General features: G+C 41.8%; 1 protein-coding gene across 1 annotated transcript in view; it reads left to right on the top strand.

The window, feature by feature from the left end:
- The first annotated feature begins 1,088 nt into the window (after window positions 1-1,088).
- Window positions 1,089-16,809, top strand: part of cspg4 (chondroitin sulfate proteoglycan 4) — a 52,403-nt gene continuing 36,682 nt past the window's right edge. The window contains exon 1 of the mRNA XM_044037073.1: window positions 1,089-1,217. Within this exon, the coding sequence (XP_043893008.1) occupies window positions 1,151-1,217 (67 nt within the window). The 5' untranslated portion in view covers window positions 1,089-1,150. The remainder of the gene's footprint in view (window positions 1,218-16,809) is intronic.

The raw sequence follows: 16,809 nt of genomic DNA, 5'->3' as shown, positions 1-16,809 counted from the left end.
TGTTTTCCCAACAAGTTAATACGCCTCCAGTATGGAACAGTTAGGTCATGTGCCACTGGAGGTGCTGCTGGTCCAAAGGAAAAGCCCTCAGATTGAGTCAAATGAATGAGAAAAGCCACACAAACATGATTTAATTGTTCATAAGACAGCTAATATGAAGGTAATTTCTTAAGGAACTGGGTTTTTTTTCTCTCCAAAGTACTGACGAGAACTGACATCAAAGTTATTTATCACATCAGAGGCAGTGTTTAGAAACTAGCAGACAATGCTGAGACTTTCATAGTGAATGTAGCAACTTCATCTCAGCATTCCACCACAAAACATGAATCCTTGTGAAGAGTGTTGCCCACCTCATAGAGGAAAAATAAGCAAGTAAATGCACGGCGGAGAGCAGTCAGTGACGGCACTCACCATAAGTGAATGCTTTAGAAAACTTCTCCAGAGTCCCTGACTTGATCAGTGGAGGAGAGATAGTAAATGCAAATCCAACACAACCTCAGTGCTACTCCACGCTTAAGTGTGAGTTTAATTCGCTTGAGGACTGAGCTTGTTGAACAAAAAATATATAGAATGAGACACTGATCAAGGGAAAAGCTTAAAAAAAAAAAAAAAAAAGTTAAAGCACAGAGTGAATAAAGCAACCTGATTTTTTTTCCCTTCTTTAATTAAAAGTAAAAAGGTTTATTCTTGCGGAGGGCTGGTCTCTAAAGTCCACTCCAATTACTGAGTTGGACAAAAGGAAGGATTCTACAGATTCAGGAACAGAGAGAGAGAAGAAGAGATGTGTTGTTTCTGTGGCTGAGCATGACTTGTATAAATGTATGTATTTGTGTTTTGAAGGGATGGGTTTGTATGTGTGACATTTTGCACATTTGTGTCTACCGACAGTTGTTGTGTAAGCGCTGTGGCAGCAGAGAGGGACAGGATTTGATGTTGAAGATGTGTGTGAATGTACTGCAGAGTGTAGGCCTGTGTGTGTGTGTGTGGGTTAAGTAAAAAAGGGCGTCCCTCTTATGGTTCCTCCCCAGCCCTGCCCCTTCACATAGAGGAGTATCCTGTAGCAGGTCCCAAAACTGAAACTCATTCAGTCCCTGTTTGAATGGCGTGTCTTTAACGTGAGAGTTGAGGACTTAACTTTCAGCACGAAAATATGAGAGCCCTTCATTCAGTCCTGGTCCTGACCCTGCTGCTCTGTCTCCCCAGCGCTGGTCATGGAGGTAAGTGAAACCACATATGACTGTGTTAGTATGCTGTTCCTCCATTCTGCACACATTTGTCACAGATGCATGGTAGGAAATCAGATAACTGTCCTCTGAGAGGCTTCCCCCTGAATACTTAAGTCAAAACTGATTCCTCGAACTAAACAAACTTTAATGTATACCTGCAACAATTACAATATTGGACACAGAGTTCAGGCATGATCGTATTTTCTTTACCTTTTTTTCGTTCTCCATTCTCTCTATACTGTACCCGGCCCTGAAACCTTTATTTTCCTGGATGAAACTTAATACATGGGTGGAAAAGATGTGCCAAGGGTAAGACCCTGTTCCAAGGTCTGAGACAACATCTGTCGGACTCTCATCGAATGCCTTTTTTTTCCCTCCAACTTTAATTCTGTTCCCAGTTGAATGTGTGAATGCATTTACCTTGAGAATGTTTGCATTGAAAGTGTTGCCAAAGGCAGGAGCGAGTGAAGCTGAAGCCCTCTGTGGTTAAGAGGTGAGCCGAGGTTTCTCTGCCAGCAGCAATGAATGCCTCTTTCAGAGGGAAGTGCACAGTGACAGCAGGCACTGCGTCCACTCCACCCAAAGAGGAGAGATGAAAGTGAGTGAAAGAAGGAGAGGGGATTGAGGGGAGACTGTGAGTGTGCACTGCACATATATGCAAGGGAGGGGAACGCTAGGAGGCCAAATCATACAATGGCCCTATACAGCAGCAGTAAAGTCAGCTACAGAAGACCTTTCTCATGCAGTAGATCTTCTTGTATTTTCCCTTGAGTACGGGGTAAATCCACTATGTGGATGTACTTCTGCATTCTTGAAACCGCTTAACCACCTCAGTGAAAAAACTGCACATATGGAGAGTTTGTGGGATGAGCCGTGGACTCCGAGCAGCTGTTGAGCCCATTGTTTTCTGTCGGCTGTCAAATCTGCAGACTCTCGGTGCAAATTTCACTCCTATTAAGTCTGGGCAAACTTCTGCATGAGAGTCTCATTGGCAGCCAAAGTAGAAAAAGAAAAAAACCGAGTCTCTTCATCAGAACAAAGGAGTATTGCTTTGTTTCAGTGGCACAGAATCAAACCTCAGCTGCGGAGTTGGATGCAGTTTTGTTTTTTTTCCTTCACTGTGATCTCTTCACCACAAGCATGAAAAGAGTCATCTGCCCCTCTGTTTGCTCAATTATAGATAAACCCCACTCTCTGCTGCGCTTCTGCTAAAGAATAAGACATGCGCCGGGGTAAACAGTGGCTGCTGATTGAGTGTGGTCACTTTGCATTTGACGGCAATTTACTGAACCCTCTTGCATCACTCTGCAGTGTCTTTATGCAGATATGAATACAGTAGTTGGCAAATAGTGCTCATGTGTTTTTCCCACATATAAACCAAATGTTCCTCTAATCAAAATTATGGCACAATATAATGGGAAATAACTGAATGAAGGAACAATTCCTCCTCATCTAATTATGTGCTGGCACAGTCCTTGCTGCCTCAGTGTGAACAGAATTCACCCACTGACCCTGGAGAACTAAATGCTAATGTTGACCAGATGTACCAAGTCACTGATTAGATTTTGCCCTCCCCTTTTCTCAAAAAAAACAAAATGCTTGCCACAAGCTGTCGGGGGACTCGTCTGACTACGCAGCAGGCTTGCAGAGGGAGTCATCTCCTCCCCGCGTTTACGTCTTTCAAATGCCGCAGGCCACATGCCACGTGATGTCCACATACCTTAGTGCTTTATTCAAAAAAAAAAACAAAAAAAAAACACACAGCCCATGCTGAAAAAGTGGGTCTGCAACAACCCAGAGACTTTTCTCACAGAAGCAGATCTGATTCAAAGCAAATCGTCATCACGGAACAGGGAATTATGTTTTGGTTATAGCGTTTTCATAAGTCTTCTTAAGTGGTGCAACAAACGATTTCCCGTGGTGTGAGCTCACCAGATCGATACTGTAATTTCCTGAGTTAATGTGTTCTATCTTTCATTCTCAAACCTCCTGCTCAGTGCGTCTATCTATTACAAACTTCCATCTACCTGGGTTGACTAAATACTGATATACTGGTGTCAGTGAGTATTACGTTCCGACTGAATTTAGAGTGGATGCCACGCAGGGGTTTGTGTTCGACAGACATGTGACAGGCTTTTTTTTTTAGGGCTGATATAGGGATGAATATTTTATCGTGGCTCAATCTGAAAGTGGACATGACATGTTGCTGTTTGGAGTCTAAAAAATGCCCTGCAGCTCTGCATTTCGTCTGTGGCTATTAAGGCTCCCCTTTAACCACCACTCCGCCAGAATTTGGAAAAAATGACAGGGCAGCTCTTTCCGAACCATAAATGGCTCCCTTGTGCTTACGTGTTTTTCAGTTGGCCTGGCAATAGAAATTGTTTCCTGTCTCTCTCTCTGTCGATAGACGCACAAGGTTTGGACGTTTCTCGTGTAGATCGATCTGCTGCCACTTGAATGTGTGTCAAAAATTGCTCAAATAACGTCCGACGCAACAAAAATGATCACATCTGCTACACACGAGGCTTATGCAAATGTCAGTATTTTAGAGATGTCTTGCTCCTGAATGTGTTTGCACTGTCAGCTGCAAAACTCAACGGAGGGATTTGCATCCTGAGACACCATGAGCCTGCTGTCTCCCCTCGAGTGTATTTGTCACTATGGTTACAAGAAAAAAATAAATATAGATTCTGCCTGAGCTTTGTGAAGTGTCTGTATACAAGGTTGCTGTGTGTGCCTTAAGAGTTGGCAGAGAGAACGGTGTGACTACAAGTGTCTGCACAGAAGATTATTAAGTCCAATATTTGCATTGGGAAATTGATGAGATTAGAGTTGCGAGCGCGCTATGTTGGTCCCACAGACGCGCCGTGTGTGACCCTCGCCTCACCTCTTAGTTTAAACACCACACAATGTTAGGACAGAATAAAAACTGGGCATTGGGAGTAGATCCATGCAAGGAAATCAGTGTTTATAAATGCAGAGCTTCTTGTCTGTTCTTTCTCCAAGGAAATCCTTCCATATGTGACCCAAGGACAGAATGTACAGAAACGAGACTAGACACACTATGAAGCAAGTCTTAGGCGTACGTTTTTGTATGCTGTTGTCATTTTCACTCGCATCAATGAATACTTACAACTCAGCACGAAATGATCTGTTTGTCTGTCTAATCTATCTAACTATCCCATAACTGGTCCTTCGGGGTCTTCTCTGCTGCAGAGAAAGCACCTTCCCTCCTGGGTAATTTGTAAACTTTCTGCTTACAGAAAATGAAAGCATGGGAGACAAACATTATTTTTCTACTTTCTATTGTGAAATAACTTCCTGCATTTCAGTGAGTCATAGTAGTTCATTTCGTGTTTTTCTGGGGAAGTCTGGCTCAAGGCGAACATAGTTGCAAGACTCTGTAAAAGCTGTATGAGCAACAACCCCCCCACTCCTTTCTTCTCCACAATTTTGGTCGAGTTTCTTTTATCTGACCTGCAGCAATGACGCGGGAAGCACATATGTCCAGTAATTAAACAACATGTCTATAATGGAAATGGTTAGAGGCTTGATCCCTACCAGCTTTAACTCCTGTTTCCTTGTGCAAGACACTTGACCAATGTTGCCTGATGACAGGGAGCTGCTGTCGTCACAGAGATGTCGGCTAAAGGCCAGACGTGCAGAATCAAAGTGTCAAAAGATTTTGATACCGCAAGAAATGTGAGCAGACTAACAAGAGGACATTGTACGAATAATCCAGTTGGTTAGGGTTATTTTTTATGTGGCTTGATATGGCGTGTATGTAGGTCAAAAGTGATCTGTTCACTGTTATGGATGTTTACAACCAACAGAATGGGTAGGAATGTTTCTATTCATGTATTTATTCCTCTTTCAAAAGTGATTTGTCTAATGTTGCTGCAGAACTGCACAATCTAATGGCAACTCCCTCAACAAGGACTCCTCTGATGTGTAGAGCAGCATAAATCTCGTTTAACACCTTTATTATTAATTTCTACTAGTTTTAGATCATGCATACACCCATTTAACCTTCACATTGAGCTGGCTCACCACACTAATCTCTACTGTCATTCCACCAAATGCATAAACAGTGCAAATAGAATTGAAGACATTAGTGATCAACAGGCACCAACCAGTTGATTTTTGCCTCAAGGTACCAAGACTCTTTATCAGACCCAGTCTGCAGTATTCTTTAAAGCTAGTCTGAACATCTTTTCCTCCAAGTGGCATCTTTTACACCTTCCAGAATTCATTTAGCAGGTAAAAATACTATAATTACTAAGAATATAACAACAAAAACAAACGAAGAAACCAGTTTTAATTAAGCATAATTATCCTTTAAATCGGGGGAAGCATGTGAGGAAGCTATTGTCGTTCTTCACAGGGCTGCACATGTGCCAGATGCACAACAATTCATTCTCAGTGTGTTGTAAGAGAAATACTGCCATGTCTTAGGCCTTGAGGACTCTATACTCTCCAGGCAGATGATCTTTTCCCACATACATTGCTCTCTTTGAGTTTGCTGGCTGTCAATGTCTTGCTCAGATTATATTTTCAGGCCATAATCTGTTCATAGCAGGCAGACAGCCCACACACAGACTTAATTTAGCCTCGGGTTTGTACACAGAAGATTTTCTGTCCATAAACACAGGCCCAGATTCTGTCCCCAGGTGGAAGGTGAAAGGCTATCTCACGATGTATTCCAGTGTTGTTTTAACCCCTGTCACATCATGATGGTAAAGAGTTTCGCGGTAGTTTAGTGATGAATGGTTTGCAGGACCTTACCTGCAGCAGAAGCAGTGTGAGGTGATAGTTGTATGAATGAAGGAGGAAAATGCGCTGTGTTCCCTCTATCTGGAAAAGCTCTGCTATTATTCCTGTACCCAAAAAAGCAAGCTGTAAAAAGAACAATGACTACCGTCCTGTAGCACTCACATCTCTAGTAATGAAGTGTTTTGAGAAAATGATTATCAATTTCTTGAAATCAGTTGTTTTCTAGATCCCTCTCAGTTTGCATACAAGAGTAACAGAAGTACAGATGATAGGCACTTGGAGGATCCTACCTCAAGTGCACGCCTCTTATTTGTTGATTTTAGTTCGGCTTTTAACACGCAGCAGCCACATCTCTTAATTAAGAGGTTGAATGATTTTAAAGTCCTCCCCCTTATTATTGAATGGTATCATTCATACTTAACCACTCATAGACAGCAGGTCAGTGTTAATGGGACTCTATCTGAACCTGTGTCAGTTCACCAGTCCTTTTTACCTTATACACAGATGAGTGTAGAAGTTTTTATTCAGATAATCATATCATCAAATTTTCAGATTTTAATCTCTATTGAAAAAGAACTGCGACCCATCTGACTACTTTATGGAAATTCAAAGGTTTGTGAATTGGAGCGAGTACGATGATCAAGTTAAACGACTCTATTTATTTATTTACGACTAAATAAATACGACTAAGTACTGAATGTCGCAGATGCTCGTCTTCAGACTTTTTTTTGTGTGTGTATTTCTTAGGAGTTGAAGGAGCAAACCATTGACCATGAAGTGTATTTAATGAACAGTTCTCAAGACCCTGACCTACATTTTGGCATAGACCATGGTAAAACTAACTTCTACCTTTATTATACTTAATCATTGTTGGCTGAGTCATGGACACAACGAAAGTGTCCTGGGGAAAAAAATGGTGCTTTTGCCAACAAAATTATACTCACATACTCAAAAATGTGCATTATATTATTTTGAGTAATGACATTGGATTACCATACACTAATGCCATGCTCATTGGGGTATCTGCTGCATGACGAAAGAGTCAAGGGGCCATGTTTTTACATTAATGATTTAAATGATATTAGAATAACAATACAGGGGTTTACAAAATAGTTCAAAACGGTAACGCCAATAAAAAAGTATGTTCTTCCTCCACAGCAACTGCATGAAGGGAAGTCAGTGTGTTTATGATGAAAATTCTCATCACCACTGAACAGCCAAGTTTTCAATAAGCAGCAATTATGCATGAGTAGATGGCCTCTACTGGTTTTAACCTTATTCATTTTTCAGATATGTTTTATCTCTCTTTTGGGGAGGCAGGTGGAGTGAATAAGGAGGAATTAGTTCTCTCCTGGCTGCCATTGGTTTTCCTATCCATTGGAAATAATTAAAATGGAAAGTGAATGGCAAACGTGTTCTTGCTCCTAATGTGGAATCAGGTCACTTGCCCAATCCACACTCATTTATCATAAATGTTATCAATTGGTAATGCCATCATTATCGTACGTCCTCATATTAAGAATTGGAATATGATATTTTTCCACACAAACCAGTTAGTGATAGTGAACACACTCTGCGCCTGGGGAGCATTAGAGATTGGTGGCCTTGATCGGGGGCATTAAACCGGTGCCCAATCCTTCTCTTCTTGGACATGTGGCTGCCCCAAATTATGATGATAGAAAACAATGCCTGCTTTGTCGTCTGCCTCACAAGGCACGATCAGTAGCTTCAGACTGTTGTGTATCATGGGATACGTCTCCTCTGTTGGGCTGATTCGTCTGAGATGTGTTATGAGAAGAGAGGTTTCCACTCCAACATCTGGATGTGGCTCGGTCAGCTAATACCGAGCCAGAGCAGGAGGCATTAATCAAATTGTCCCTCTGTTTCGCTCGCCTAATATAGACAAAACAACGACAACGAAAAGTATGTGTGCGCCACAATTAGCCAACATTTGAAGAATGTTCGATGTGAAGGAGCTGCTGGAACGGGAATGGAGAGACGAGCTTGTTATCTGATGTGTTTTATGTGAAAGTTAAGCCACAAACAATTTCTTCAATATTCATGTGTACCATGTTACATATTACATGTGTTAAGTTTCATTCCACTCTCAGCTATTCCTTTAAGACTGGGGTCTACTATTTATATGGGACGGAACAGCTCACACATGAGAATGACTCACTATTTTAAATATAGAGAAGCTCACTGTAAGTCTGGGGACTCCCTCCAGTCCTGGGGACATATGACTCATAAACACAAGGCAGCTGTGGTTAATCATGAGACATCTGTCTATGAATTAATAGTTTTTGTGATTCTAATTAGGTCTTGTCTCTAAACATCATTAGCCTTTGCTCCAAGACAAGGGAAACAATTGAGCTTTAGCAGAAGGTGGTATTATGTGGCTCTAGTCTGTGCATTTGTTTTGTTGTTGTTCCCTGACATTTTTCTCACAAGTTGACTTTCTTTACCAGTGGGATGGTTTTGAGTCATATGAAATAAGTATAGATACCTTCCTTTCTCTTCCATACCGTCTCGACACGGCGGTGGGATGCTGCTGTTACAAACCCTACTTTTCACAACACGCTGACATGAAGGCATATCAACGCGAGCTCCCGTCTGGTTAAAAATCTTCATCAGCACCACTGAGGCACTGCCAAGGCACCATGAAGTGTTCAGAGTAATTTGATGCCAGGCGGCCTCATTACAGGCTGGGTTCAGACAGAAATGTGGGGCTAGGGATAGCACCAGGCCTGGGATCTACCAGATGACAGTCTGAAATAGCATGCACCAGATAAATATAGTTAGACAAAATCACTACATGGGTCTGACGAAAGATGGAAAGGGGGAGGAAAGGGGGAATCAGGGTGGGGATTGTGTGTGTGTGCGAGGGTGTGTATTCTGTTCGTGCTGCGGTTCACACAGACCCCAGTGTTAAGAGGCTCGAGCAAACGTCATCACCCTGCTGGTGATGAAGGCTTAAAATAACCAGAGGAAAAGATGTGTCCCATTTGGTTTGAGTGACTGTATGGCAGCGTATGGAGCAGAGAATAGTTGCACAGTTGAGCTGAAGCACACGTCACTGGTTCGCCAAAGCAGACAACCAAGCTCCTTGTGTAATCGTGTGTTCAATCTTTCACACATTTATGGAAGAAAGGATGCAGATAAGCTAAACAAAATACTTAGAAGAATTAGTTCAAATATGATCCTGAAGTATAAGCCAGAATAAAAGTATGTTCAGTTTTGCATATTTAGTGCTAGAATGGACACATAGGCTAAAGGAAATGTCTCACAGAAGATCATTTTATTTGTCAAGCTATAAAGAATAAAGACTATTTTTAAAATCCATACCACACCCATGCTGGATAGTAGCCTGTTGTCTTCAACTAACTGGGATCTGACAGAAAAAGCTAGTTTGGGTCACTGAAAGGTCACAAAATATGACCGCCAAGAGCTCTCAGGCTCACTTTATCTTCTTTCTTTAATCCATAAAAGCACGATAAGTGATATTTTTCCCCCTGTTAGCTGTTTTCCCAGATGCCAGGCCTTGAGCTAAACTAAATATAGCTTTACTGTAAGAGAACGGGATCAATCTTCTCATGTGAGCAAATAATGTTGTTCTCAAGGTATTGAAACAAATTACAGCGAACGTAGAAATATTGATGTTTGAGTCCACAGTTGTACTTTTTCATGTGACAGTGGAGGAGGCTCGGCTCAAGTACAGTAAGAAGTCACAGAGACAAATTAAAACCAATTGGAAACTGACAGCAACAGCTGAACACACTGAGAACAACAAAGCATCAGCCAAACCAGAAGAAATGCAGATGACAGTACATATGAATGTGCACAAAGAAGAACCTGTATTTTTGTGGCCAAGTGTGCAATCTGATGTTCCATATTGTACCAGACTTGGCAATAGGGCCTTGGGGAGGGCTACAGAAACTGGGAAGCTGACCATGTGACCATGGAGCATCAATTTGCAGCCAACATTGCATTCCCAAGCATCTCCTCAGAACAAATCTCTATTGTGTGAGTCACGACAGAGGGGACACACTGAGTGTTTTACGCATCACTGAGTTCAGTTAAGGTTTGTGAGCTTATTATCGTTTTGTTTCGATGGTCTGCTGAAAGGACAGTGGGGTTTAAACGCCATGGAGATGTTGCCACAACATCCATTTACTTTCAGAACAGAACCCATTAACTTGACCTCTTTAGCAGTTTCAGTCTAACAGCAATGTGGTCTGATCCTTGCACAGCTGTTGGATGGCTCATTTGCACACATACTGTATGTTGATCAACAACCTTTGGATGGTAATTAGCTCTTGGCCAGCCTTTTCTGACTGCCTGACTCTCTAGTGTACATCCATATATTATAATAAATGGGACATTCTTGGTGTTTATTCGCCCTGCCTTTGATTAAATGTCTTCACTTATTTTGTAGATGCTTTGAAAAGAACATTTTTAAGTAAATAGTTAATGGGTTGTTCTCACCAAATGTCCATTTATTGAATGCTGAATGAGGAAAAAGTCCTAGCCCTAATACACTGAACTGGTTTATATCATATAAATCTATATTTTATATATATATATATATCAACAGATGTATTCTGGTGGAGGCGACAGCCCTTTATGATGTTGAATGATTGGCCTCAGTTCACACTTAAAGACTTGTAGGTGAACGGGTGGAGTCAGGTTTAATAAGGTTGAAGTTATGAGTCAACTGGATGAAGAAGCAGGTTTAAGGGGAGTTGGTGTACAGTTTCACACACACACACACACACACACACACACAGGCTTCTCCTTGAGTTTAGAAGACAGTAAAAGAGAGGTCAGCAATTTAACGTGGAAATATTTGATGGCTAGAGACTGTGGTCCGGACTTTAAAATAGTTAACATCTCCTGTGACTACATTTTATTCGCGTCGAAACGCTGGTTTTTACTGCTCTGGCAAACTTTCCCAATCAAAATGAATGCTTTCCACTTTGCAGCCAGACATAATCGGACTAGATACGACGTCAGCTGGTGTGTGCAGAGAACTGATGACTTTGATACAGTCAATCGTTGAGAAATATGAAAAGTTGCTTAAAAAATAACACCAAGAAGTATTCTTATCTCCGTGGCAGTAAATATTTCCCTTCTACAGTTTGTCACTTTGTGCGTGTTGGGTGAAAGTCCTAACAGTGACTTGCTCAACAGCTGCTGTTGCACAGAAATCTTAAGTGTCATCCAACTAGCAGCTACTCGCGAGCGCAAATATTTTCCTGGCAGCCGAAAGTGGAATAATCTTGGTTCACTCTGACTTGCCAAATTACAGACTTCGTTTCCAGCCATTGAACATGGATGTCAACAGCGCACTGTCTTCAAGGTTGTATGTGTAGTGTGTCTGTTTCCCTGTTGCATTGACGCCATAAGTCGATACGTGGCAGAAAACATGATTATGTTGGTGATTAATCAGTGTGATAACAATGCTTGGAAATTATACATAATCAAGAGGGACTCTGAATAGTAAGTGAGTGATTGGGCCTAATTACGAATATCCTTATTACTGACTTCACAACTACCACTTATGCTTGAGGCCCTACAACTAATGCGGTCATCAAAGACATGTTGGCATTATCGTGACCTTCCCCTCCCGTCTAATTGGAGCCCGTCACTTATTCTCTTGTGATTTGCTTTCTTTTTGCACAGATTCTGCGGGGCAACCAGCCATACCTTGCAAAAAAAGATATCTTCACAAATGTTTTAGTTGGACTCCTCCCATCCATATATCACACTGCAGAAGAGGCGTTTGTCAACATAACAGCTAAAAATTATGATGTTTGAAAGATAAATGAAAATACAGTACAGCGTATTTTCTCTTGAAATATGCATTACTGCCAGGGAAAGTCCAGCCGTTACCTGACATCTGTCTTTGTGTATGCATTTCAGCATTCCTGAGCCGTCTGTTGGGCTGAGTGGATACAGTTAGGGAGCTGATGCAGCAAATTAACTGCATGGATGTGTCTGTGGGGTTTGGGATTTAGTCCCGAGAGGTTTTTGTAAGCAACACCTTCACCGATTCCTGGCGTCTAAATAAGAAAAAAAAAACAACACCATTAAAGGATAGATTCACATATCTTCAAGTCTTTCCTTCTGTAAATAACACTTGTGTACCCATGAGTGTTGTTAAAATATTGGCCCCTGTCTTTAGTGCAAGAATTATTGCTCGTCCAATCCAAGAGTTGCTTTGAGAAATCCCCAGAATCTGCTCTGTGGAGCAATATTGTCTAAAGATAAAAATGTAAGTTTTGCAAGGTTGTGGGGTCAAACATACTGTATATCCATTGGCTATAGGTCAGCCCATCCAGTGCAACGTTGTCTAAAACGAGATATCTGATTTTGTATGCAGTTACAAGACAACTGATCCTAATGAATTAGGGAAATCCCTAATGTAACCTTTAGTTGAGAACTACATTTTGAGTATGGGTGGGATTTTCCACTATCTTGTACATAAGAGTCTTAAATTCTTGGATCATTATGTGTGTGTGTGAGTGTATAACCATTTTAATCTTACAGTACCGTTTCACTCAGCACAATTTCAAAGTGCAGGATCTGCATAATACTAACTAATGCATTGAAGCCCTTTATGATTAAATAAGTGACCCCTCTGATTATCAGCCACCTTCTTTAAAGCCAGTGGATTCAGGCCTCTGTGGTTGGTGATGTGAATCTGTGCTCCCCTCTAAGGCTGCATGTACTTTATGTTATATCAAGAGAACACTGTGGTTTTACCTGAACCCGAAGAGACCTTCTCAGCTCTCCTTTAAATGCAAGTCATAAACTATTGATTTTGGTCTCTGTATGAGCTTCCCGCTGACTCCTGGATCGCTCCACAGTGAAGTCATTTCAAACGTAGTGGTATGCACTGGTATATGTACTGGAACAGGCGTATGCACTGGATTTATGAATTAGGCATAAACTGCAAGCAGATGTCCTTTGTGACAGATCGTTGACTTCCTTCCTGTAAGTATTGAGCTTCAAAATGTTGATTCGGGGCTCCAAGACATTGTTGAGCGAAATAATTGAGAAAAAAAAATGGTTTGGGACACATGGTTTGAGGGCATCGAGCACATGTTGGTGAGGTGGATGCTGTGATGACACAGAACTGGACTATTCATTTCCTTTACTGACCAGGACTGACTCTTCACTGCCCAGCTCCAGCCCTGCCACACCCTTCTCTGTTTTCCTCTGTCTCATCCTCACACACCCCAAACAGATCTTGTCCAAATGTCAGAAAAATAGGAAAGTAGTGATTTATTGTTCCATATGACGTCACTGATGCGGTTACTTGTTGGCAGCGAGAGAGACAATGTTATATAATAATTATAATAATTGCAAATATCTTATTTGTGTGTCCTGTGCCTTCATCCAGTCATAACCTTTACAGATATCTGAAAACCTGTTCCCCAGAAGTGTGGGCATCAACTCAGCGACAGTCTACAATCAGCATGTGGCAGCAAATCAAAATTCCATTGTCTCAGAAGAAGTTGGATGTCCAGAATGATCACACAGTGTTCATATAGTGGGTCATCATCACATTTCTGTGTGATATTCACAACGTGTCAAAAGAGTGGTCACCTCATTTGACCTTAAGCACAGTATGAACTTTCCAGAACCAGTTTTTCTATGTTTATGAAAATGTTGCAGTGATGCTGTTATTCTTGCTGGATTGAGCTCATCTGCAGAACATCTGAATGCCAGCTGGGTGATAATGGATGCCTTTGGCAGGATTATTGAGAATCAGTACATATTTGCGCAACATTCATGAATGTCTGGAGAAATTCAGTCCTTCAACTTAATTTGAGTTGGACGAAACCACTGAAAATGTGTTCAAAACTCAAGGCCACAAGTCATTTAAACATAAGATTCATAAAGACTGAGTTAGTATTCATTTGTAACACAATCTTTGTTACATACATGTTTCCAACGTATTGGATTAGACTGTGTGATTCAGTGTAGATGTAATCGTCTATCTAATAGAGATGATTATCATATTAGAATAATGTAATAGAGCTAACAGTGCCATGGGAAGAGTTGTTAGAAGGGAAGAGGGTGAAGTACGCAGACGTGGTGGCAGAGGGCAGGGAAGGCAGATGGGCTGTGAAGCTCTATCCTGTTGAAGTGGGAAGATAGAGGCTTTGTTGGGGGCTCAACATCACGTCTCCTGAAAGACCCAGGGCTACAGGGAGCCGAACTCCACAAGGCCACTAAGGAGACATCAGAGGAGGCGCAGAAGGTCTAGGTCTTAGGTCTAACTCAGGGAAACAGACATCCCTCCCATGCATAGTCATAGGAGATATGACATGCCGAGTCCACCATTATCGGCTTGGCTTAGATAAGTTTGAGCTGTGAGTGTGCTTTTTAAGAGAGGTGGGACATTTGAATTAATTGTATTAAAAGTAAGAGATTTCTATAGTGTGATGGAGAAGCTCTACATTGTTCGCACCAGGTGCCTTTCTTCACGGCAGCCTCGCTGCACTCAGTGTTTCTACTTGTTGAGATTAGCCTTCGCGGTATATGATTTGGTTATAAGTGGCTAAAAGCTTGAAATGGGTTTTCAGCAGACGCGTGGCAAGAGCCACAAGCATCGCTGTCCATTAGCTGTTGTTCAGCGCTGCCACTCAATGAGAGGTGTTCACGGTAAGGATTTCTTACCCGTGAACAAGCATTGCCGTCAAAGTAAATCCACAATATGTGCTTCACATTAACTGCAGCTTCTCATTGACCATGACTGCTGCGCGACGCATTGGCCACATCAGATAACTGAAACGGTTAAAAATAAAACACATGATTAAGGTCTTATGAAGCTGCTGTCGCACCGAAAGTGCCGCTGCTGGAAACGAGACCAACGCCCTGACAATAAGCCAAGGCCTTCTGGTGAGGCAGCAGATCAGAAGCCTCAGGAAGGAGCTCTCTCCCCCCCAAAATATATCTTTACTGCTCACCAGAAAATCCCCTCCTTCCACTGGGTACATGGCGTACTTTTCATTTTGAGTATTTCTTTCCATTTGTCCTTTCCTTTTCTGCAGTTGGGAAAGTGTCGGTTGGAGCAGCCTTTTGAGTACACAAAGGCTCCTTTTACAGTAGCCATGTGAAAAATAACGTTTTGTGCCATTTGTTTGGTGAGCTTTTTTGGGGAGGCGGTTTCCTCCACAGCCTGGATTGGATGGCCGCTCCCGTTTGCGATGGAGTGCCCTGCAGCTTATAAATGTTGTTTTTTAAAAAGCCTCCTGCGCTCGTCTGAAAAACCACCTCAAAGCTTGGCAGTGTTGAGAGACAAATGCTGGAAAACACAGCAAACACATTACTTGTCACCATCTAAAGGATGTGTGTTTGATAACCGTAAATCAGCGTGAGTCTGCGTGCGATGCCGTTTTCCAAAATCCTGTCAAGTTTCACGCTTGGTGTTTATTTACCACGCCCCGCGTGAAGCTGTGCAGACATTTTCTGTCACTGAATGTTCAGCTGCTAAATAACATGATGACTTTAGATGCCGCGTATAGATTTATTGAATCCATTTTCACAACTGTTTGTTTTCCGTGTTGCAGAACCATAATTGCTGATATACAGAACCCTCCATATGGCAGTTGTAGAGTGTGATGAGTACTTGGAAATGCGGCTCCGTGTTCATGTCATTAAGCACATTCACACCAGGGAGCCACCAGTCTTAACTACTGTACGTCATCTTGCATAAAGTCATGTTTTTTTCCTCGAGGACACCTCATTGGACCTTTGAAGTGGGAGGACACAGCTTTACTCAACCCTCAGCTTATTTTGTATAATTCAAGCCGTCATCCCTGTAGTCAGAAACCCTCCCCTATAACCTTCACGCCACCAGCATAAGCATATGATTTTGCTTAATCATGAGATCCTTCATCTGTATCAAAGGCTCTATTTTTTGCATCTGGCTTGGTCTGAGTGAGTTGCAGTGAGTGTGTCTGTGGTTCACTGGGAGGATTCTTTGAGAGCAGGAAATGGGGATCCTTATATGTTTATGTGTGGATCTTTGAGTTTTCATGTGTGTGGCCTGCTGGAAGCACGAAGGCAGAGGGATGACTCATGCTGTAGATTTGAGGCTTCTCACTTGTCCTCCTGCCAATGCATTCAGTTCCATTGTTTTATTTTTATCCACATTTATGTCTTGCGGTCTGTGAAAAACTTTTTTTTTCACAAACCTGTTTGCCAGAAACATGGTTTAGAAACAAAATGGATAAATATTTCCTTCAGGAAAGAAAACCATTGGGTATTTGGTGAGAGCAATTATGCTCCCAAATCATACACTACTAAAATATACCTTAACGGACGAGAGATCTGTGCAGTTGACGATAGAAGTTAAAACAGCACCGTTTGTGCAGTATAAAACAACACTATAGCAACTAAATAACTGACTGGGATGCATCTGTGATCCAGCACCACACCCTGTATGTGAATCAGAAAAAGGAAACAAATGGTCATGCGGCTTTTAAGCATTGTGTGTGCCTTAAAAGCCAATTCTGCAAAAGAGAGCCATATACACGGCCAACTTTTTCAGTAGCAAAGACTTGTTAACAGTTTACACTGCTATTACCGAGCATGTGCACATTAGATTGAACATAAACTGTCTCAGCAGGTAGGGACGCCAATAGTGAGAAAAGTGTGGCTTTTTATTTGTTGTCGGTTTTAAATTTGGAGATGTGAAGAGTAGCAACTCATTTTATGTAGCAACTGGTTTTCTGAAGACGGAGAGAAATGAGCTGGCTTTTCCAACCTTTTCCTACCTCCTGTCATCTACATATGC

This window comes from Solea senegalensis, linkage group LG10 (genome assembly GCF_019176455.1).
Source record: "Solea senegalensis isolate Sse05_10M linkage group LG10, IFAPA_SoseM_1, whole genome shotgun sequence".
Classification (NCBI taxonomy): Eukaryota; Metazoa; Chordata; class Actinopteri; order Pleuronectiformes; family Soleidae; genus Solea; species Solea senegalensis.
This window is presented reverse-complemented; position numbering and strand designations above follow the sequence as displayed.